The sequence below is a fragment of the Rhamphochromis sp. 'chilingali' genome (assembly GCF_963969265.1).
Source record: "Rhamphochromis sp. 'chilingali' genome assembly, chromosome: 22".
NCBI classification, from domain to species: domain Eukaryota; kingdom Metazoa; phylum Chordata; class Actinopteri; order Cichliformes; family Cichlidae; genus Rhamphochromis; species Rhamphochromis sp. 'chilingali'.
The window spans coordinates 21460199-21484408 of NC_137950.1; the positions used below are offsets into that span (position 1 = coordinate 21460199).

General features: G+C 40.9%; 2 protein-coding genes across 3 annotated transcripts; one reads left to right on the plus strand and one right to left on the minus strand.

Annotated features, from left to right (window-relative positions):
- Positions 1 to 1234: 1234 nt before the first annotated feature.
- On the minus strand, positions 1235 to 14678 carry cript (cysteine-rich PDZ-binding protein). 2 transcript variants are annotated; one of them, XM_080873218.1, is made up of 5 exons: positions 14528 to 14677; positions 14214 to 14279; positions 5460 to 5514; positions 5206 to 5309; positions 1235 to 1560 (listed from the first exon to the last, which is right to left on the minus strand). In XM_080873218.1, exons 1-5 carry the CDS (start codon positions 14541 to 14543, stop codon positions 1496 to 1498), a joined length of 306 nt encoding a protein of 101 aa, XP_080729344.1. In that variant the 5' UTR covers positions 14544 to 14677; the 3' UTR covers positions 1235 to 1495. The 2 variants fall into 2 exon arrangements, with proteins under 2 accessions (XP_080729344.1, XP_080729345.1); XM_080873219.1 differs by lacking the exon at positions 1235 to 1560 and adding an exon at positions 1567 to 2164 and having other exon boundaries at positions 14528 to 14678.
- Positions 14679 to 16223: 1545 nt separating this feature from the next.
- Positions 16224 to 20294, plus strand: pigf (phosphatidylinositol glycan anchor biosynthesis, class F). Its single transcript, XM_080873217.1, has 5 exons — positions 16224 to 16602; positions 17215 to 17306; positions 17608 to 17724; positions 17831 to 17939; positions 19777 to 20294. The coding sequence occupies exons 1-5, from the start codon at positions 16375 to 16377 to the stop codon at positions 19888 to 19890; spliced, it is 660 nt and encodes a 219-aa protein (XP_080729343.1). The 5' UTR covers positions 16224 to 16374; the 3' UTR covers positions 19891 to 20294.
- Positions 20295 to 24210: the final 3916 nt, after the last annotated feature.

Here is a 24210-nt window from a genome sequence, read left to right on the forward strand (position 1 = left end):
GTTTTGTGGACACCGTATGTACTAGTGTAAGCGAATCGGTGCACATAAGTGACTTTGTGATTGTGCTACTCTCCCTGAGACAGTAAAGTGAGGTGAACCAGATGTCCTCGGTTCTGCTCTGACGGTGACCCAATGACTGATGCTCTGCCACTACAGCCATGCTGCTAAAGTCCCCAACAGTTGGTATGTTTCCATATTCTCTCTTGTTTTCTCTTTGAATGTCAACATATGATAAATGATAACGAGCCACATCCAGCAAGGCCTCGAACACAATAAAACGAGGGAAATCTTCTCTTTTTAAAGTGTAATTGGCAGTTCCAGTTTGTTCATATATTTAAAAAATATGGGAATGGACAGGACACTGTTTTTTCATTTTGCAGTAGTAAATAGCATGTACTGTATGTGGGTCCTTTGTGTAGTGGTTAATGGATTCATCTTACACATGAAAGCTCCCTGGTTTGAGAGTAGGATTGGATACAAATCCACCCTCAGGGCGTCACAAGCCCAGATAAATGGGAACGTTGTGCCAGGAGGAGCAGCAAACTTGCTCATTCACATATTCTCCTTTTTAGCGGTTGTTTTGTCTGGTAATCACCTCTGGGTTAAAATACGAATGCATCCAGACTTTTTAAAAGCTAGAGCCACTTTGTGTCTCCATACTGAGACACAAAGTGGCACACCAAATCACCCAGGTACGAGTATGCGACTTATTTAACTTAATCTTATGAATATATACATTTAGCCTGGGTTTAGTTAAACGAATAACATGGATTTGTTAAAACATTTCCCCTGTCCAGAATGATATAACTGTCTCTTGATAATGTTTTTTGTATTTTAAAGCTCTGCTAAACATAGCTATGAACAGCTGACTCATTTACATCAGTCATATCTGAGAGTTACCTGCTGTAGATTACCCAGAAACTAAGGCCGTTTGTATCTTGTTGACCGGCAGTATAAATTAATAAGGACACGTTAAAAAAATGTGCACATGTTGCTAAAGGCCTGGGGGAGAGCGAGCCCTTTAAATATCAACTTATGAGCTTATGAACTCTAACCTCTTTTTCTGAAAGCAGTTGAGGGGATGGGGGGGGCAGAGGGGTCACACCTGACCGTTTCCAAATATGATTATGTCAGAATAAACTGATTATTTCAGGCATATGAGACAAATGTGCGTCACGGGCTAAATTTAAACACTTTATGTCTGAAGGCAAGGAGACAAAACAACCCGGTCAGATGTCCTCGTAGTGGAAGCTTTATTTCACATAACAAAAGCAACACGGCATATATTACATACAGAAATTAACATCTTGAAAAGGAAAGAACTGAATTTAAAATACAGGAAAAGTCTGAGAGTGCTGACTGCAGAAACAAGCGATAACGGGTGGTGTATTTAGAGATGGCCTGCGTATGGCCACTGTAACAGCTCCAGCAAACAAAGCCACCTCTCTTTCAGTCCGTTATTCACGTGTGGAGCCTCTCCCTGATCAGCATGCAGTTACACAGACGTCTGTTTGTAGTTCTTGGTGTCCAAAACCTTCTTTCCACACATTGCACAGATTCCTGGACACAACAGAGAGAGAAAAGAACAATGCAAAAATGGTTTAAGCAAGCATCATTATTTTATCAGAGGTTTTTGGCCTCTTTGGGGCAGCAGAACTGAACTGTGAACAGAAAACAGCAGCATCAGCTCCGTCTATCAAACTGATGAGTTTAAGTTAAATATTAACTCTCCTGTAACTATGCTTTTTGATCACATCAATTCCTGAGGAAGACCAGAGGTCCTTTTATCTGCAATATGCCCCAGCTCAGGGTTCCAGACTCCAAAAGGCATCTGGTGGAAAATCTGGGAGCATTATTGTTTCTCTAGCGAGTTCTTAATGTCCTGCCGAAAGCATGTTTTTCTCCAATTTTCCCTGTTCAATGACAGAAAAAGCACAAAGGGCAGGCAAATAAGAAATGACAGTAGAGACCTAAAATTTTGCATAATTCTGATGAAGAAGTGCATATTTCCTCAAAGTTTTTTTCCCCAGGAAAATGTGAGGCATCTGATGAAATGACCGATAGCCAAAACAGAAGGTCAAAAGCACAACTTCTCCAAGGCATTATAACAAGCCTATTCAAATGGCGGCCCAGAATCAACCAGCGAGTGGCCCTGCCTGTGGTCCTGGCAGAAACACAGAGAAAACGCAAAAAATTAATTAATTAATTAATTTTAAAAAATTAAAAATTCCTACAGTGTAGTGTAGACTGTGAATGCAACACTCCTAGTAGCCTAGCAATATTTAACCCACAATACACCGTGATATAAACATATTAAACTATCATCGTATGATGTGACAACAGCATGTCTTTCTCAGTCCAAAAGTGTAAAATTGACAATGAAAACTGTCGGTTTAACCCTGCCTGGACTGACAAATACTTATTCATTTTACCGCCAAATCCAAATGCCAAACCTATTTGTTTAATTTGCAGTGAGTGTGTTGCGGTACGTACGAAGGCACCACAATGACAAACACCAGACTTTCTACACAAACTTTCCAGAGCAATCTCAGGAGAGGGCTGCAAAGTTTAATTGCGAGTTTAATAATCTTACAACCGGAGTTGTACTACCATGGTGAGGGTCCTGTACAGCCCAAGAGAGAGCTGCAGCAGCTTCCCTTCGTGTTTGGTTCTTGGCGAAGAAGAAAAGGCCTTTCACAGATTCTGAAACAGTGAAATACTGCATGCTGGCTGTGGTGGATGCGGTGATAAGTGACGAAAAAACTAAAGTGTGACATCTGCTATTAAAAGCGTACCCCTGTCAGACAGTTCAAATATTCGTAGAGTTTAAGTTCTGGCGTCAGACAAGTTTGAAATGCTGTTAGATGACCAGAAGAAAACTGATGTAATGTCTATAGCAGGATATGGGTTCACAGACAGAACTGATATTGCACAGTTGTGCATATATGTCTGGTTTTTGGATGCAAAATTGCTCGGCTATTACCGTTAGAGGGACACACAGCTGGCGAAATAATGTTTGAGAAGATTTCAGCTCTTTTTGAGGAAAATGGTCTGGAAATGAAGCGTGTCTGTATACTTGTGACTAGGGCTGGGCGATATATCGAGTTTTTTAAAAATATCGATATATTTTCATACGAGATACAAGATGTGACAATATCGTTTATATCGATATAGTCTATGTTACGTTATAATTATACTTGTGGAGCCGCAGGTTTGCCTCTCTTTCGTCCACTTTTGTCTCTACGCAACGTTACTCGGACTCGCCTCTCCTTCACTGAACACAGCGGAAAATCTCCGTTAGCGAGTTACCGTGCGTGGGGCTGGGCGGCGTCAACGTGTTAGCGAGCTAACAGCGCTAACGAGCTAACCGCGCTAAAGACATGCAGCCCGGAGGGGCTGCACGGCCTAAAATCCTTTCATTTTCTCAAAAATCGACAGTGCACCTTATGTATGAATTCTGGTTGTGCTTACTGACCGCGAACCGATTTTATGTGGTACACAGCGCTCAGCAATCTGTCAAAAAATGTTTTAATATGACTTTGCTAAGCTACGGAGCTGCACCGCTTGCTGGATTGTCGGAGGATTACGGCTACCGAGGAGGAGCCTCGCGGAGTGATACGTACTGTGTGTGTATAAGGACCACAAATGGCACCTGTTCAGAGACGTGGTGCAGCTGTGAAATCTGTCTCTTTGTTATTATGCTCAGCGTCTATTAGTTTACATTTTGACTGCACAATTGTGAGCTTTTTGTTATGCACAAAAACAACATTGTTTTCTTTTATTTATGGACCATGATTATTTAATAAATGCTGATAATTTATTTTTGAGTAATTTCTTCATGTACATCTACGCTGTATGTAAATAAAAGTGCCCGTGTGACATCTGGGACACAGTGTGACTAAGAACTCTCTTTTTGTTCTTAACTTGTGGCTTTAAAAAAAAAAAAAAATCGAGATATATATCTTATATCGCCATCCAGCTAAAAAATATCGAGATATGAATTTTGGGTCAGATCGCCCAGCCCTACTTGTGACAGATGGGGCTCCATCCATGGCAGGAAAAGTGAGTGGTCAGCAAAATATTTATTTTAATTTGAAAGGGAATTATCAAAATGGGTTTTTTTTTATTATTAGTATTTCAAATGTGCAAAAAAAATAGTTTAGTTATAGCTCCCTTTTTTTTTTTTTAATGGACCTTTTGGTGTGCATTTGTGAGAGGTCACCAGATTTACAGGGGAAAAAGGAATAAAAAATTACATGTTTTTCAATACAGTTGTGTGGTTTTGAAATTGATCATGATCTGCTGCTTACTGGCTGCTAAAAAGTATCTGCCCCAGATAAATTCCTCGGTTTGAAAATCTGGCCCAACTAACTTCTTAGTTGAATAGCCATGCATTATAGGAATACATAACTGTTTTGACCTCACTTTCATGTTAAAGTTTCCAAAAACATCCAAGCCTCAAGCAGGCTGTTCTTTTGTAACCCTGTTGTTGAATTCGTATTTAACGAACCACGTGGGAATGAAGCTGTCATGCACTGTACTTTGCCCTACTCATCCTTTGTATTTGTTATTATATTTGCCCCTTGCTTCTTTATCTGGCCTGATAACCTGTAGCCACACTGGACCATGTAAGTAACATGAAGATCAACATATCTATACCTTTTGAGACGTAATGTCATTTGTATTATCTAATGTAAACAGCTAGCACTGTCAGCCATGCTACCTTTGAACTGTTAAACTAATCTTCTTGAAAGATTAAATCTTAGACCACTCAGGCAAATGCTGACTTCAGAACTACGGAAGAGGGACTGTTCATTGATCTGACTGACTCAAGAACAAAGATCTAGTCCAAGACCTTTAGTAGATATAAAATAGATTAAAGAGGGGGAAAAGCCCACCGCAGGTCAGAGTCCTCTCACATTCCCAGCTATTGCCACATCCTAATCTGAGCATTTTTGCCTCAATTTAAAGACAAAAAAAGAAAAATAAGTAGATGTGTCAGAAGCAGTTGCTTAACGGTTTTCAGAGCTTAAAGCTGTGAAGAAAAGCAAGACTACAAGTATAATGTTTACAAAGAACATCTGTGTATTGATCTGTGTATCATGCAGAGAGGCAGTTTTGTTAGAATCTGCTGAAAGCAATAAATGCATTCAAGTTTTGGACCCACAGTAGCATTCCTGCATGGTAAGCAGTGCGACTTTGTACCTTTCTTGTATGCACAGCCCTGGCAGTAGTGTGATCCAGCCTGATGAACTGAGCTCTTGCAGATCCTGCAGATAGCAAAGCCGGACTTGCTGTAAGGGTCGAACCTGCCATGGGAAAGAATTATAGACACATAACTACAGATGCAGTAAAGTTAGCGCCATGGCTGTAATGAATTAGCAAGTTAAAATGGTGATTTTCATGCGAGAAAGTATGTAGGTCTTCTATGTGAAAATAGAGATGCTGATGGCGCTCACCTGGCTTTCTTAGAAGTCAACATCTTATTCTCATTTAGTTTGCGCCCACCACTCTCTGATTGGAAAAAGCAGAAAGGATCCAATCAAACATCATCATTAAAGTAACATCACATTAAAACCACAAAAAAAGCTTCTGTGCAGGCCGGTAGTCCTGTATCACCACTCAGCCTACACTTGTGAAAAGAAAGTGCCCCATCTATCAGTTCTAAGCTTTTGCAGATCAGGACATAAATAAAAACTTCAAAAACAACATCAGATGAACAACAACACATCTTACACTGTGTGATTTTTTTCCTTGAACAAAAACTAAGCAGAAATGGATAAATTGTGTATAAAAACCTAAGTGAACAACATGATTCAGGCATGTGTTTATGCATAGTGGCATTTCCATTAGGTAGAGGTCTGGACTTTGACTGGGCCATTGCAAAACCTTGATTGTTTTACTTTTCAGACATTCAGCTGTAGATTCACTGCTGCTCTTGGGATCATTGTCCTGTTGCATCAGCCAGATTTTAGCTGTTGGACAGAGGGCCTCACAGATAAGTCTATGATCAACTCAATGAATGCAAGGTGACCAGGTCCTGTGGCTGCAAAACAACCCCAGATCATAACTCCTTCCCCATCGTGTTTGTGCTGACAAGTTGTGTTTGATTTTCTCCATGCACAGTGTTACGCATTATGGCTATTCTGATCTCTTCTGTGCAAAGAACCTTGCTCCAAAAGTCTTTTGGTTTGTTCAGATGCAACTTGGCAAACCTAAGCTGTGCTGCCATGTTTGTGTTAGAGAAAAGAGGCTTTCTTCTGGTCTTGTGTGAATTTGCAGGCACATTCATTCCTGGGAAGATTGAAAGTTTTCCACTTTATAATAATTTTTAATCACTGTAGAATGAGCAAACTATAAACAGACTGATGAACAGCAACAAATGCTTCTCTAAGATCATTGCTGACATCTTTCTTCCTTGGCATCATGTTAAAATACACCTGAATGCTCCAGACAAGCAAACTGCTAAAACCTATGCTTTTATAGAGATGCTCACACTTGCTGATGATCAAACCAAAACTAAATGGATTTGATTATCAGTCCCTGAATGCTACCTACCCTCTTAATTCCTACAGTAAGGGTGTTAGTTTTTACAGGACTGCAGGGTTATAGTAAAGGGATAAATTATGCTGAACTGACATTTTTCTTTGTGCTTCTGTGCTTTTGCACTGGAAAGATGAGCTAGGTCATTGGTAATGTCTGCCATGTGCTAACTGCCTAATGTTACTTATAGTGCATGGTGTCTGGCCAAAAAAAAAAAAATGTCTAGCCCGTGCTACAGGGACACTGATTGATTAATGTACAGTTTATTGCCCACTTCAAATATGAAGAGAAAGGTTATACAAACCAGAAAGCACTGGATCTCAGTTAACTGTTCTCATAGACCAATGATTGATATCAGCTAAGTGGGTAAAAATCTTTATTCTTTCCTTTCATGTTTTTTCTGTAATTACCAGTAACAGATGCTAATAAGATGTGTTCTTGAGAGTAGCTTTACATTAAAAGTTATAGCCTTTGTTTCACTGGACAAGATTATTGGTTCTTTCATTTGGGGAGGGAAGCCACCTAGGGTTTCTAAAACTTTACTGCAGCGATGCAGATTTAGTGGAGGATTTGCATTACCTAATTTTCTAGCCTACTACTGGGCAGCTTACATCCATAAACTTTGCTACTGGCTAAAATCTTCTGGTTCCTCATGGTGTAAATTGGAGCTATCATCATGTAAGGGCTCTTCTATACCAGCCTTGCTCTATTCCTCTTTATCCGTAAAACCCTCTCTGTATACTGATAATCAGGTGGTTCTTAACACACTCAAAATCTGGTTTCAGTTTAGACGGCACTTTAATTTTGTAATGCTATCTTCCTTGGGTCCTCTAAGCGACAACTATTTGTTTCCCCCTTCACTCTTGGACTCAACATTCTCAGTGTGGTGTGACAAGGGTATAAAACAGTTCAAACATTTATATGTGGATGGTGTTATCGATAATTTTCCCAATTTGTCTTCTCGTTACGATCTCCCTATTACCCATTTGTTTTGCCATTTTCAAATTTGAAATTTTGTTGCCAAGAGTTTCCCAAATTTCCCCTCTTTACCTCCAGAACAGCAGTGGGAAACTACGTTATCATTTATTCCTCATCACAGAGGAACCATTTCGAAACTCTATGATACTATCCTGTCTTTTAGTAACCACTCTAACGTTAAGCTTAAGTGTACATGGGAAGGAGACTTGGAATTCAAATACATGAGGAGTCTTGTGAACAGGCTATAGCGAGGGTACGGTCTTCCTCATTCCCGCGTGGTTCGGCAAATACGAATTCAACAACAGGGTTACAACAGCCTGCTTGAGGCTTGGATGGTTTTGGAAACTTTAACATGAAAGTGAGGTCAAATCAGTTATGTATTCTTATAATGCATGGCTATTCAACTAAGAAGTTAGTTGGGCCAGATTTTCAAACCGAGGAATTTATCTGGGCCAGATACTTTTTTTGCAGCCAGTAAGCAGCAGATCATGATCAATTTCAAACCCACACAAACTTTTTCCCCTGTAAATCTGGTGACCTCTCACAAATGCACACCAAAAGGTCCATTTAAAAAAAAGGGAGCTATAACTAAACTATTTTTTTTTGCACATTTGAAATACTAATAATAAAAAAAACACCATTTTGATAATTCCTTTCAAATTAAAATAAATATTTTGCTGACCACTCACTTTTCCTGCCATGGATGGAGCCCCATCTGTCACAAGTATACAGACACGCTTCATTTCCAGACCATTTTCCTCAAAAAGAGCTGAAATCTTCTCAAACATTATTTCGCCAGCTGTGTGTCCCTCTAACGGTAATAGCCGAGCAATCACTTACACTTGATTCTACACAAAAGGATATTATAGCCTTCACATCCCTATTAGCAAGTCGTTGGAAGTCTGTTAAGTATCCTACAATTTCCCGGTGGCTTAAAGACGTTATGTTTTTCTTAAAACTTGAAAAAATTAAATATACGTCGAGAGGTTGCACAGCCAAATTTTTCCACAAGTGGCAACCCTTTATTATACTGTTAAACTCCTGTAAAAACTATATGTATATATGTATATATATATATATATATATATATATATATATATATATATATATATACATATATACATATATATATATATATATATATATATATATATATATATATATATATATATATATATATATATATATATATATATATATATATATATATATATATATATATATATATATATATATATATAAATAAATACCAAGGGCTCAGAGAAGAGCTCGAGAGGATGTGGAGGGTGAAGGTAACGGTGGTCCCCGTGGTAATCGGAGCACTAGGTGCGGTGACTCCCAAGCTAGGCGAGTGGCTCCAGCAGATCCCGGGAACAACATCGGAGATCTCTGTCCAGAAGAGCGCAGTCCTGGGAACAGCTAAGATACTGCGCAGGACCCTCAAACTCCCAGGCCTCTGGTAGAGGACCCGAGCTTGAAGGATAAACCGCCCGCAGGGGCGTGCTGGGTGTTTTATATATATATATATATATATATATATATATATATATATATATATATATATATGGGGATGAGTTCCTGCCCCAAGTGGAGGAGTTCAAGTATCTCGGGGTCTTGTTCGCGAGTGATGGGAGAAGGGAGCCAGAGATCGACAGACGGATTGGGGCTGCAGCTGCAGTAATGCAGACGCTGCACCGGTCCGTCATGGTGAAGAGGGAGCTGAGTGTAAAAGCGAAGCTCTCAATTTACCGGTCGATCTACGTCCCTACCCTCACCTATGGCGACGAGCTGTGGGTAGTGACCGAAAGAACGAGATCGCGGATACAAGCGGCAGAAATGAGCTTCCTCCGAAGGGTGGCTGGCCTCTCCCTTAGAGATAGGGTGAGAAGTTCGGCCATCCGGGAGGGGCTCAGAGTAGAGCAGCTGCTGCTCCACATCGAAAGGAGCCAGCTGAGGTGGTTTGGGCATCTGACAAGGATGCCCCCTGGGCGCCTCCTGGGTGAAGTGTTCCAGGCATGTCCCACCGGGAGGAGGCCCCGGGGCAGACCCAGGACACGCTGGAGAGATTATATCTCTCGGCTGGCCTGGGAACGCCTTGGTATTCCCCGGATAAGCTGGAGGAGGTGGCTGGGGAGAGGGAGGTCTGGGCCTCTTTGCTTAGGCTGCTGCCCCCGCGACCCGGCCCCGGATAAAGCGGATGAAGATGTATGTATGTATGTATGTATGTATGTATGTATGTATGTATGTATGTATGTATGTATGTATGTATATAAAACACCCAGCACGCCCCTGCGGGCGGTTTATCCTTCAAGCTCGGGTCCTCTACCAGGGGCCTGGGAGCTTGAGGGTCCTGCGCAGTATCTTAGCTGTTCCCAGGACTGCGCTCTTCTGGACAGAGATCTCCGATGTTATTCCCGGGATCTGCTGGAGCCACTCGCCTAGCTTGGGAGTCACCGCACCTAGTGCTCCGATTACCACGGGGACCACCATTACCTTCACCCTCCACATCCTCTCGAGCTCTTCTCTGAGCCCTTGGTATTTCTCCAGCTTCTCGTGTTCCTTCTTCCTGATATTGCTGTCATTCGGAACCGCTACATCGATCACTACGGCCGTCTTCTTCTGTTTGTCTACCACCACTATGTCCGGTTGGTTAGCCACCACCATTTTGTCCATCTGTATCTGGAAGTCCCACAGGATCTTAGCTCGGTCATTCTCCACCACCCTTGGGGGCATCTCCCATTTTGACCTCGGGACTTCCAGGTTATACTCGGCACAGATGTTCCTGTACACTATGCCGGCCACTTGGTTATGGCGTTCCATGTATGCCTTGCCTGCTAGCATCTTGCACCCTGCTGTTATGTGCTGGATTGTCTCTGGGGCATCTTTACACAGCCTGCACCTGGGGTCTTGCCTGGTGTGATAGACCCCAGCCTCTATGGATCTTGTACTCAGAGCTTGTTCTTGTGCTGCCATGATTAGTGCCTCTGTGCTGTCTTTCAGTCCAGCTTTGTCCAGCCACTGGTAGGATTTCTGGATATCAGCCACCTCCTCTATCTGCCGGTGGTACATACCGTGCAGGGGCCTGTCCTTCCATGATGGTTCCTCGTCTCCCTCCTCTTTCTTGGGTTTCTGCTGCCTGAGGTATTCACTGAGCACTCGGTCAGTTGGGGCCATCTTCCCAATGTATTCTTGGATGTTCGTTGTCTCATCCTGGACTGTAGTGCTGACACTCACCAGTCCCCGGCCCCCTTCCTTCCGCTTAGCATACAGCCTCAGGGTGCTGGACTTGGAGTGAAACCCTCCATGCATGGTAAGGAGCTTTCTTGTCTTTATGTCAGTGGCTTCTATCTCCTCCTTTGGCCAGCCTATTACCCCAGCAGGGTACCTGATCACGGGCAGGGCGTACGTGTTGATGGCCCGGATCTTGTTCTTACCATTCAGCTGACTCCTCAGGACTTGCCTGACCCTCTGCAGGTACTTGGTGGTTGCAGCCTTTCTAGCGGCCTCTTCATGGTTCCCATTTGCCTGCGGGATCCCCAGGTACTTGTAACTGTCCTCTATGTCTGCAATGTTGCCTTCTGGTAGTTCAATCCCCTCAGTTCTGACTACCTTCCCTCTCTTTGTTACCATCCGACTACACTTCTCCAGTCCGAACGACATTCCAATGTCATTGCTGTATAGCCTGGTAGTGTGGATCAGTGAATCGATGTCTCGTTCACTCTTGGCATACAGCTTGATGTCATCCATGTACAGGAGGTGGCTGACAACTGCTCCGTTCCGTAGTCGGTATCCGTAGCCAGTCTTGTTAATGATCTCACTGAGGGGGTTCAGGCCTATGCAGAACAGCAGTGGGGACAGAGCATCTCCTTGGTAGATCCCGCACTTGATGGTGACTTGTGCTATGGGCTTGGAGTTGGCCTCTAGTGTTGTACGCCACATCCCCATTGAGTTCCTGATATATATATATATATATATATATATATATATATATATATATATATATATATATATATATATATATATAATAGAGAGAGAGAGAGAGAGAGAGAGAGCGAGCAGCTGGACAGCATAGTGGTTAGACTACACGCCTTTGGAGCAGAGGATCACAAGTTCGATTCCTGCCTGGGCCCTAAGGGTCCTAAGGCTAGATCCCCTATGCTAAGCAAACCTCTCGCAGATATATATAAGTATCGGTTAATTGTATTTCCGTAACTGCAAATACTGTGTTGTTTTCTTTTTTCAATAAAAATATTTACAAAAAAAACAAAACAAAAGGTTATAGCCTTATAGTTATAGCCTTCATCGAGTCCTCAGTGCTTAGGCTCAGTTCACCTTAGAATAACAACACATTTGCTCTGTGTGATTAGCCCGTCATAACTGGCAGATCTCAGGCCATCTATCAGTGTTTTCCTAACCACTTATCCAACTGTCATAGCATGGCAGACACAGTACAGCAGACACAGCCACCAGAGAGAGACAGTTTTTCACTCTCAATTCCACATCTACAACTGATTTATAGTCAACCTAACAAGCATGTTATCATTCTGTGGAAGACACATCAGCTCCCAGAAGAAGTTTGAACCCAGAACCTTCTTGTAGTACGGTGACACTGCTAACCATTGTACCACACTAATCTCAGGGCAAACCTGGTATTTCCTTGTTTCTCACTTCAGCACTTACATAAACAATTAATGGTTAAAGAGTGTCATCTAGTGGTAAGAATTTAGTAAAGGTTAACTTTAAAAGTAAAATTCTAAAAATTGGACCAAAATGAGAACCTTTAAAGTTCACAAAGTCACGTTATAACGTGTATAAATGTTTAAAACATATTCAACCATTTAAAAGAAATTTACTTTCTAATCTCATGATACATCAGTGGAGTTCTCTATGTGTCTGCTATGCCCTCCGGTCGTTTGGCCACTTCATGAAAGAAAGCTGCTCTTGCCTGTCTTTGTTGCAGTTCTCTCACACCTCACGCCAGAGCTGAACGGGATTATGCTTGTTTGCAAAATTCCATGTAATTAGCTCCAGCAGTAAGTGCCCCTTTCCATTTAGTTACCGAGCTAAGACATGCATGTTGATTCAGGATTACTTATAGTGATCTTGGGAGTTGAACTGTGGCAAACCTGTGGGACCTGCACTGTTCTGTTGTGTTTGGTTAAATTCACCTGTATGTTAGCAGAAGCTTTTGTGGCCAGACAGGGAGTGTAGGCTTTGTCTTTGCGTAGGCTTTGACATGTAACTTAGTGCTTCTTTTCTTTTTTAGCAATAAAAATAAGTGGGGGGTTTTCTGTTTACTTTATTACTGTAAATTGATTGTAAATAAATGCCTTGGTTGTTCGGCAATCTTGTATGGACGTTTGTGATTTGGTCTGCTGGTATGTTATGTTACACTCCATGTCCTCCATAAACTGCAGATAAAAGCCCTGTAGATATGCAAGTCAGAGATGATTGTAGGTTTATAATCTTGAGTTAATATCACCGGTTTAAAAGAAAAGAAAAGAGAATATCAGATCATCCCCAAAGTAAATGTATGTACATTCTGAATAATAGTAATAGTAAGTTTGGACTTCAAATTATTTCTTTCAACTGTTCCTTTTCCAAGGGTATAATTGTACAGAACACATCTTGAATGACTTTAAAAAACAAAAACAAAAAAACAGGTTTGGATTTTCTCTAATCCACACCGGGTCAAAAGTATACATACAGGATCAAAAATATACACGCAGAAGTTTTTCAATAAATGGTGCTGAATGTTCTACGGTGTATTTTAACCTGACAAGGCCAAAACCTCTTAACTTCTCCTTAGTGATCATGATTGACTACAACTGGTAGTTTCGCTTTGCTAACACAAAAATAATTTGTTTTACAGCACTCATTGGAGTCATCAATACTCAGAACAATGGGAAAGTCAAAGGAACTCTGTGAAGATCTAAGAAACAGAACTGTAGATTTACACAAATTAGGTACTTTTCTTGGAGCAATTTTAAACCACTGTGGACTCCAAAATCGTCAGTTCAAACAACTCTATGTAAATACAAACTACTTACATATGCTAGCACTTTGCCAAGGTTTGAATGAGGATGGAAACGAGGAATCACCAAGGCACAAGATTGGTCATGAACTAGAAATTTTTCGAACACCACTGTTCATTTCCACGGTGAAGTGACTTTTATACTGCAAAGGACTGGTGGTAGCATCATGCTGCCAGTGATACTGGTAGATTGCATAAAGTGGATGGAATCAAATAAGCAGCCAGAATTACGCCACAAACCTTATTGTTGTTTTTCTTTTGTTTGTTTTAAGTCATTCAAGATTTGTGCTGTACAATTATTCCACCCTATAAAAGCAACAAGGTTAAAGAAATCACTAAAAGCCCCAAATTCATGTTCATGAACGTATTTAAACTACTTTCCTTGAGTCACTTAGTATATAATGATTTATTTTTAATATTTTAAGTCAATGCTCCTAAGAATGTACAAAAAACCAAGAGAAATCACACACTAACTGAACGCTATTTCAGATTTTGGTTTAAAAGCTTAATTTCCCCCTCCCCGTTGTATTATCTATATATTTTCTGTTGTTTTTAATTGTGATCTTTCTATTTAATCTTCCAAAACTTCCAGCAGCCCTTGCACACTGGTGACATTATGCCATTGAACTGAAACAAATCCAGATTTTACTCTGTTCACCTGTTGTATTCCGGGCTCCATCCTTCCAGGTGTCAGGAGTGATGACCTTACCGAGCTTCTTCTCACCTGGAGATAAAAAGCAACCCAGCATATGTAACAAAAACAGCGCAGTGGATTTAAAGGAAATAAGCCTAGAAGGTGAAGGTATGTTTTCCTCAACCAAAGCAACAGTGAGGACAGTAATAACAACAGTTAGCATCACATAGCGTTAGCCAGCTTTCTAAGGATCATCGAGCTTCTCTTAACGGGAAAAAAGACATTAGAATTGAAGATCTAAAATAAATTAAATGATAGAAGAATGGCGAGATACCTACACTTTTCACAAACCATTGTCCTTTTTTGTTTGTTAAAATAGAAGCTGAAGCGTTAGCTGCGTTTAGCTTTCTCTGTTAATGTAAACTTCCGGTCGTTACTTCCGTTTCCGTGCAGCTCGCAAGCGATTGATTGGTCAAAGCCTAGATTTCAAATCTCAGATGCCATTGGTTAGTTGTACTGCCCTTCGGCGAGGGTCCAAGTAACCCGTTTTGTAATTGGTTGCAGTTTCCCTTGTTCATCTGTAAAGTGGACGAAAACCTCTAAGTTTTCTTTAAAAATTAAAAGTTTGCTGCTGCATTATTTCACACGTGTGAATATAACGTGTGAAATATAACGTGAAATACGTGTGAAATAATTAAATCCAATAAATAATAATAAAAATAACTTTTAAAGCTTACAAACAGTAGGCGACTGTAGCAGTCAGGCAGAGACAGTTTAAAGAACACTGAAGAATCTCGTTTTTCTATTTGCTGTCAGAATAACGTTATAGCAGTGAAAGTAGAAAAAGAATGGCTCTCACTGATAAATAATAGTTCACATCTAGCTACATGTGACAGTGTTCACATGTTCTGATTAAATGGGGAAACTGATTAAATAAAGGATTGTGTTCAAACAAGTATACCACAAACATACAATTTGTTTTCAACCAAAATAAATCTGAGGTAAAAGGGGCTTAAAACAAAATCCACAATAATAATAAAATGAACGGTGATTTATGGATGTAGTAAAGGAGGATATGGAGAGGGTTGGTGTGACAGATGAGCAGGGTAGTGGTAGGATGAGATGGAGGCAGATGATCCACAGACCCATAAAGGGAGCAGCTGAGAGATCTGAAAATGGATTAGAAAATGTTCTACACAAATATAAAAACACAAAAGTCTCAATGACTACTTTGTCACTTTGAATTGAATTACACTGGACCGATTGCATTGGCCCAGGTCTCACATGTGAAAGATGAGAAAAGCCCATCTCCCACCAGCCATTCTCACCACCTACTACAGAGGGAGTGTCGAGAGCATCCTGAGCAGCTGCATCACTGTCTGGTATGGAAACAGCACCGTGTTAGATCGCAAGACCATACAGCACAAAGTGAGAAAAGATCATTGGAGCCTCTCTTTCCTCCATCACAGACACTTATTGAACCTACTGCATCCACAAACCTACCAGCATTGTGGAGGACCCCACACACCTCTCACACACACTCTTCACCAACCTACTTTCTGGCAAGAGACACCGGAGCATTCACGCCCTCACTGCCAAACTGCGAAACAGTTTCTTCCTCCAAGCTGTCAGACTCCTGAAAACTCAGAGACTAGACTGGCAGACACACACCTTTATACATTCCATTACCTCAAGTACTTATTGCACAATGCTAAAGTCTTTTTGCACAACACAATGTCATTATTGCACCATCTCGTTTCTGTATGGTTCTGCTCTATCTGGTGTTGCACTGTTTTTTGCCATTTTTGCACACTTGTACTTTAATTAGTCTTGTGTTGATTTACTGTTATATGTAGTGCCATGGTATTGGATGAACGCTTTCTAGTTTCACTGTGGCAGCAATAAATGTATACTAAATGCATGACTGTCTGTAATATATTTAAAGTTGTTAAAACTATAATTTACATTTATTGAACTTTGTCTTGCCTCATCTACAAGGAAGAAGTATTGCACTTTTATTTTGAAGTGAAAGCGGAAGTGAGCTTGGTTCCATGTTTACGGAAACAAGGTCAAGCGATTCATCTATGGATGTTACCTGTGCTACAATTCCAGCGTTACGTTGAGGTTTAAAGTGTTTTGTGTTCAATTTGTCGGTGTCCTGCTGTAGTTCGGTACAGCCTTCACAATGTGGGACCATGAAATCAGAGCCATGGCGTCCACTCACGCTATCATCGCCGCTTCGGTGTTCATGGCGACGGTGCTACCTGCTGTGCTCCTACCGGGCTTCTCGGTGTACGGCACACACCTGCTGTGGCTCTACTCGGTGTCCGCTGCGGTCACCGCGGTCAGCGTGGCCGTGTTCTGGCTGCTCGGGATCACACCGCCCGCCAAGAAGCACACGCTGGGATACAAGGTGCTGATAACGCTTTAATAACGATGGATTAATGCCCGCAGTGCCACATGGGCTGTTTTATTATTTTTTTTAAAAGTACAATAAATGCAGTTTTTAAATGAGGGTTTCATTTGTTAAGGGGGAAAAGCTTTCCAAACCGACCTGGCACTGTGTGAAACACTAATTGCCCCATTCAAATTTTGTCTTGCTAGCCCACAGAATATTTCCCCAAAATTCTTAGGGGATGAATAAGATGCTGTTTGGCAAATATGAGACCAGCAGTGGTTTTGTCCTCGGATCTCTTCCATGGATGCTATTATTGCCCAGTCTTTGTTTGTGGATTGTGGTGTAATGTGTTCCTCTTAGACTACTTCACTTTGTCATCAGGCTCTGTTCAAGTGATGTTTTAATTCAACAGGTCTGGCAGTAATCAGGACAGGGTATGGCAAGTAAAATTGAAGTTGCCTTTCCAAAAAAAAGAAAAACATCTTGACTTATTTGTATATAAATTAATGTGAATACTTGACTCTTGCATGTTCATCAAACCAATATATTTTTTTCCCCAGGAAGTGATCTTTTTATATCTGGATCTTAAAAGTTTGACTGTTTTCTCGCTGTTTTTTTTTTCTGCAGCTGTCGAGGTTGCTTCGCTCCTGCCTGTACTTCTTCCTGTCGTGCCTGTTCTTCCACACTGTTGTCGTTTTATACGGAGCTCCACTGATCGAGTGAGTTATTGTTTTGTGAAACAGAGGTTGATAAAGAGAGACGCAGAGAGTAGCGATCACGACAGTAATACACAATAAACTGAGGATCCATGGAAGGATCACACATAAATGAATGAAAACAGCTGGCAACTACAGAAATCTTCAAACCCTGAAAGGATTCTGTCACTTATACAAAGTCAAGTGTTTTACTTTGTCTCTGCTTGCTTTTTATGTGCGTTTTAAAAATTCTTTTTCTACAAAACTGTCAATAACTCTCTTATTGCAGTTGTCGTTGATACCGTGAACCTATCATTTCTTACAGATCTGCCTTAGAAACATTCTCCCTTGCTGTGTTGCTGACTTCGTTAACCACGCTGAGGTGTCTTTGTGTCCTCGGCCCCAACGTCCAGGCCTGGATACGAGTCTTCAGTCGCCATGGGTAAGGCTGAAATCATTTTCCTTCTCTTTCTTTCCTCCTGGCTTTTCACATGTCTCTGTGTCGAAGATAGTAACTGTTCTTGCTTTTTCTTTGTCTCCGGCTCCAGAGCTATGTCTGTGTGGGACACCTGCCTGCAGATCACTGTGGCCTGCACACTTGTTGGAGCCTGGGTTGGAGCATTCCCCATACCTCTGGACTGGGATAGGCCCTGGCAGGTAATTCTATGCATGGACAAAGCGTATACTCATGGATTTGTATCCTCACATTAGGTCTTATACAGTCTGTGACCTAACCCAGCAAACATTTTGACTTTGAGTACTCGGTCGGCTTATAGTCCACGTTTAAACCTGGTTCAAAAATTTTTCAGCAATTAAAAGTTGTGCTGACATTGCCTTCTGATGGACATGTAGTTCTTGAACACTGCTTCGATTTTATAGCAAATGCACGTTTGTGTGCTTTTATAACTTTTATGAAAGATACCAAAAGAGAGACTTTAATTGTTACCTTTACTCCGAAGAGTATTTTATATCTCACTGGTCCTTTGTCAGTTTGTATGTTCTTGTCTCTCCAACCAGAGATATCAGTGTAGGAAACAAAGAAGAGGCACTAAGAGAAAGGAGTCAAGGCATTTTGCCATAATCAGACATCATTGCTTGGGAGCCTCAGTCAGCACCCATATCAATTAAATATGACCTGTAGCATGTGACTTTTTTATGTTTAGGCTTGTTTTTCATTAAATTACATGCTACAGTTTAATAAAAGGGTTCCTGATATTTCCTCTACACACATTCATATCATTTAGATCAAAATAACACAAGAAGTGGCTCAGTCAGTAGTCTGGCTGTGGCACTTCGTAAGCAAATTAGTTGGCAATGAAGGTACATTCAGTACTTTTTCTTTCCCCAAGTGTCGACGCAGCAGATGGATCTAAATGTTTAATTTGGCACAGAATTTGTGCCAGATGCCCTTCCTGTCACAACCTACACATTTATCTGAGCTTGTGACCCTGAGGTTGGGTTTGTGTCTTCTGGTCTGAAACCAGGGATCTTTTCCATCCCTGGTTTAATTTGTTAACCACTACAGCACGGAGAATCAAATGTCAATTTTAATTTTTTTTTTGCAAATAACATGAATATTGCTTACTTTGGAAGAGAGAGTCTGACTAAACCTCTAATCTACTGTATGTGGAAATATTCTCTATCCACAGTGCAGTTTTTGCTCTTAAGACCAGGGAACTAACACGACCATTTAAACCATATTACCCGCGAAGCCTCTCTTAGATTTTTTTTTTTTTTTGAGGTTTTCTCAAATTACTATTGGATTCACAAAGGCCTCTTAACTGCACGGACTTAAATTAAAGTAAATTACTGGTTTCATTTTGATGAATGGAGGAGGTGGATGTCCTTGTGATTTCATTATTCCATTAAAAGTACCTTTAAAATGACCTTAAATGGGTACTTTTCTGCTTTGTTAGTTGGTGAGTAGCAAAAGTGTTGTAGAAGGGAAACAAGGAAGAGAAAACAACAGGAAAAAATTGGAATACACATGTATTAATAGCAGCAACATCAGGCTGATGCTCTGTAGCGACAGAAGTGAAGATTGTCTTTCAAAAGCATGAATGAAGTGATAGGTTGCTATGGTGATATAACACAAGTGTGCCACAGGATGATACTGGGCACTAACCTGCATGAAGCTGGTGTGGTAGCTGTCAGAGTGAAAAAAAAACTGGTGTAAATTACACATTTTTTTGTAGCTGATTTAAGTTCTTAACTTCCAAATTCTCCACGATGATTTTTCTAAGCACTGGACAGAGTAATCAGCCAATGAATAATGAATTAGATTGTTTTGTTTTGTTTAATGGAAAATGGAACACATTAAAGTTATAATTGCACAGGGAATTCTGTGTAAAATGACTGAGGGAAAATGCAGAGGTAATTGGGGTGTAACTCAAATTGACAGACTAATAGTTCAGCTTCTCTTTGATGTATCGGACCAGTGTCAAGCTTTTAGTCAACAATCATGCTCACTTCTCTACTACTTCTTTTTTTGTAGGTCTGGCCTGTTTCCTGCAGTTTGGGCTCTTTGTTTGGCTACCTGACCGGGCTGGTTGCAGCTCCAGCGTGGATCCATTATCACCGCAAACAGCTCACATACAAGTGCAAGTGATAGTCAGACACACGTGTATTATGCCTGTGCTTGTGCGAATGTATCCACGATGGCGTGACTCCTGATCCTGCTGAATTTCTCTCACTTTTTATTATTTATTTGGGAGCATTCACCCCCTTTGCAGCCTGTAGGGTTGTGAGGCAGTTTTGTAAAAGCTCAGAGGTATTATTTTGTACATGTGATGGCTGAAACGGAACATTTTTAAACGTAATAAAATATTTTCTTCGTTAACAATGTGTATTTACTTGTGAAATTGGGCGATTAAAGCTCCTTGACGTCAGTATGTGTGTTTCTGAAAAACCTGCAGGTGGTGCTGTTGGTTCGCCACCTGTGTGCGTGTGTTTATGTGAAGGTGAGGAGAGTTTTAATGAAAGCAACAGACTGAGGCTCATTTGCAGTGAAATGCAAAGTAATCAGTATTATGGTTGGATGGCCATTTGTTGAGAGAGTCATGAGAGGAAGTTAGAAAATTAAAGAGAAAATGTAAACCTGCTGCAGAGTTGGCTTCCATTCTCTCTCTCACACACACACAGACGCTATTCTGCACCTGAAGCCGACTGCTGATGAATACTGTTCCTTTTTAAACGACCATTAATCTCGCTCCAACTCTATTTCAACACCCTCTCCGCCTCCCCAGCTCCCATTCCACCTTTTTCACATCCTTGGGCAACCATATTGATTCACTTTCATTTCGAGGACATTAATTTCCCTCCTTTCACGCCGCACCACATCTCTTAGTCCTCCCTTGCACCCAGTCACCGCAATGAAATGTACATTTTCCAGAACGGAATGTGAAACTGAAAGGTAAATGAGTGATGTTCCTTGCAAATTGTCCGAACGATTGGTATACACAAGTAATTATGGCCAAGATTTAAAATAAAAAAAGCGGAAGAAATTGTCGGTTATCTTTGCTGTTTGAGCATTTTGTGCTGGAAAGTTTCAGTAAAAAAATCAGAAGCAAAGCTGCCCAATAGCCCTGTGCTTGAACTCCTTCCTTGTTGCCAGGGAAAAAACAGCCTGAAGGAAACAGATGAAAGATGGAGCAGAGGAAAGTCTTTGAAAGTCTACGTATGCTTACAGCATCAATCTTTCCCTTTCTCTCTTTGATGAAACTCAATCTGACCTCATTCTGTTAACTCTATTACCCTTTGTGCTCCATGCTTTTCTTTTCTTTTCTGTTTTTTTAAATTTTACACTTCACTTCTGATGCGTCATTACATGTGGAGAGCAGGGGAGTTGGAGAGGAGGGCTTTGGAAGAGCATAAGGTATGATCAAACAGGTATCACGCTGACCTTGTGCATTGTATTAAAACGCTAAGTCTTTAAAAAAAAGCTACGATTAGATATGTTTTTGAGTCCTTTGAGGGTTATTTTGCAGGTGTAGTCTATTTACTCTGAGGACTGAAATCTGGTTGAAGTTGCTTTGTTCGTGTGCTCAGTCATCTGTGGCCTTTTCAATCTGTGAGACAAGCACAAGGCCCTTCATTCACGCACACACACACACACACACACACACACACACACACACACACACACACACACACAAAAGCTGCTGCTTCACAAATTGTTCCCCACATTCAATCTCAGAGAACTTTATTTATTCATTATTTGTTCTCAGGCAGCTCTATTGTAGCGGGGCATTGTGAGGAGAGGTAATTTGTCCTCTCTGCCCGTCCTCTCTCCTCAGCCTTTTTCTCCAGGGCGGCTGTGGTATGCATGTATTTGCAGAACTGTTATGTTTCTGCTTTGTTGAAAGAGAGTAGCAGACTGAAACCAGCCGGGTCCTCTGCTCTCTCTCTCTGGTGTTACCCCAAATCCAGCCTGCCAGAATGAGTATTTTTAAGAGTAGTATTTTTAAGATTCCTCATGCTGCTGACAGCACACCGAATTAAAACACATCTCTACATGCCGTTCTGTGCAGCCTTTGAACATTTTTTTTTTTTTAGATCATCTTGGTTTGACAGCCTGCACATTAAATGTAAGGCTGTGTCTCATAACTCTCTGCCAAGCTAGGAGCTGAGATGACTCTTGAACAGGCTAAGGAAGAATACATTAAATTTGGGTGCTGATCTGGATCACTGTGTTTAAAATTGTGAAGTAAGCCACTGGCCTTTAAAGAGGAGATTGCTCTTAAAGTGCCCCTCAATTTGTCTCTTTTTCACCTGCTTCAGCAAGAAAGTCAAACATCTTATTAATGAAAGGGAGATTTTTCTCAGGAGATGGTGGATACCACTCAAACACCAGTATTCACAGCCGAGTGAATATTGGATTCATAAATTATACCAAATTTAAGAATGTGTATTAACTTCTCATTATTATAAATATTTAATAAACTAGTCGCATGGCAGAAACTCACTGCATTTAGGCATCTAGACAAGACGTGATTTAAGCGTTTGAATGTGGTATGGTTGTTATTGCCATGTTAGTGGCTGTTTACTGGGATTTTCCCACACAACCATCTCACGATTTTACACAAATATTCCAAAAAGAGCAAATATCCAGCGAGTGACAGGTATCTGGGTAAAAATGCCATATTGAGAGATCAGAGGAGAATGCCCAGACTACTTCAACCTGACAGGAAGGCCACAGTAACTCAAATAACAACCACTTGTTGCAAACAAGGTACACAGAAAAGCATCTCTGAATGCATAACACATTGAAACTAGAAGCAGGAGACCACGGCAGGTGCCACTTCTGTTAGCTAAGAACAGGAAACTGACGCAACAATTCACGCTGGCTCACCAAAATTAGACAACAGAAGACTAAAAATATTGCCTGGTCTGTTTGATAGTATCATCCCAATATGGACCAAAACCTCCAAGGAATGTTTTCAGCACCTTGTTGAATCAGTGCCACAAAGAGTTAAGGTAGATCTGAAGGCAAAGGGGGTACAAACCCAGTACTGGCAAAGTGTACCAGCTGAGTGTTACTGCCTGATGTGCCGGGAATTTACAAACACGGTAGTAAGACAAGTAATGCAATTAAATAATAAAAAGGCTAGTGTTTTCTTTCTCATGCAGTAGAAATTATTTACCTTTATTTAAAAGAAAATTGATTTTATCCATCCTGGCGATGCAGCTCTTGAGAGGTAATAATGGATCAGTTCTAGACTGGATCAGCCGCAGGGATGCTCTGCTGTGATTGATGGCTTGGTTTAAAGTAGGCTGGCGGATTGATGTTTTGAAATATACCCCGTCAGAAGAAAAAAAAGGCTTATTAATCACAGAGAATTTTATGCCTACTTAACTCCTGATAAAATAAAAAGATAGCATGACATGATAGTCAAGTTCCACATGTAAACAGCTCCTTCAAAGAGGGATTCAGATTTCAATTTTCTCCCGATGAGTCACACCCACGCGTCATTTAACACCCTTCTTCTTACACTCAGTCTCTTGCTCCTCACGTCCCACTTTCTTCCTGCGTTTTGTTTCTCGTTTTCCCCCAATTTCTTCTATTCACACTCCGGTGTGCTCTTCATTAACAGTTAGAGCGGTGTGTCGCACATATGTTATTGCAGAGCTCTTGTGTCTCTTCTATCTACTCCAAGGGCGACAACAAAGGGTCTGTTGTTACTGAGGAGAGTTCAAGTGGGCTATCATGATGCAAGAGGGGATGCTGAAGGATTCCTTGATAAAAAGCAGGTACAAATCAAAACAAGACGTGAGATGACTCTCTTAAAAAGAGCTCCGCATGATGAATATGCTTTTAGAGGAACAAGGGGATGATAGTGACTAAAAGAAAGTGGCCGGAAAGAGGATGCCTGAGCAGGAGATTTATTTTTTATTAGATTTGTTAGCCATGTTAGGCTCTCTGCTGACTTAATGGTTAGTCCACTGTTTTGGTTTAGATTTGATCTCAACAGCTATTCGATGCATTTCCATGAAATTTAGTTTGAGATACTTTTTGGTACCCCGAGGATGTATCCTAATGACCTCATCTAATTTCGCTGTTTAAATTTGGCATTTATAACCAGTGAAAAACTTTTTTTCTCATTTGTTTTTATTGAGAGTCTTACTCATACACCCACTTCAGGTCTCTAATTGCTTTAAATGGTGGCAAGCCAAAAAAATAGGCAGCGCTGTTTTTGGAGAGCCTTCCTGTTAAACATCACCCAGTCTGAAGCCAGCCATCCAGAAGATTGCATAGTATAATTAAATGGGGGATAAATCATCCTTTTCCTTATTTTCTAACATGCAGGGTGCTTAACAAATTTATCTGACCACCTGTTAACAGAAATATTTTAGAAATCTGCCAAAAACTACTTTAAAACTAAAAATTATAACTATAGGGCGTGCCCTTGGTGCCGGTGGGGCATGCCCT

What these genes read in the sequence shown, in the direction of transcription:
- pigf (XM_080873217.1), top strand. Translation starts at nt 16,375, where the DNA reads ATGTGGGACCATGAAATCAGAGCCATGGCGTCCACTCACGCTATCATC. An exon ending in AGCACACGCTGGGATACAAG is followed by an intron (nt 16,603 to 17,214) that starts GTGCTGATAACG and finishes TTTTTTCTGCAG; the next exon opens with CTGTCGAGGTTGCTTCGCTC. An exon ending in CGAGTCTTCAGTCGCCATGG is followed by an intron (nt 17,725 to 17,830) that starts GTAAGGCTGAAA and finishes CTCCGGCTCCAG; the next exon opens with AGCTATGTCTGTGTGGGACA.
- cript (XM_080873218.1), bottom strand. An exon ending in TGGAGCCCGGAATACAACAG is followed by an intron (nt 5,515 to 14,213) that starts GTGAACAGAGTA and finishes TTTTCCAATCAG; the next exon opens with AGAGTGGTGGGCGCAAACTA. An exon ending in TTGACTTCTAAGAAAGCCAG is followed by an intron (nt 5,310 to 5,459) that starts GTGAGCGCCATC and finishes TTCCCATGGCAG; the next exon opens with GTTCGACCCTTACAGCAAGT.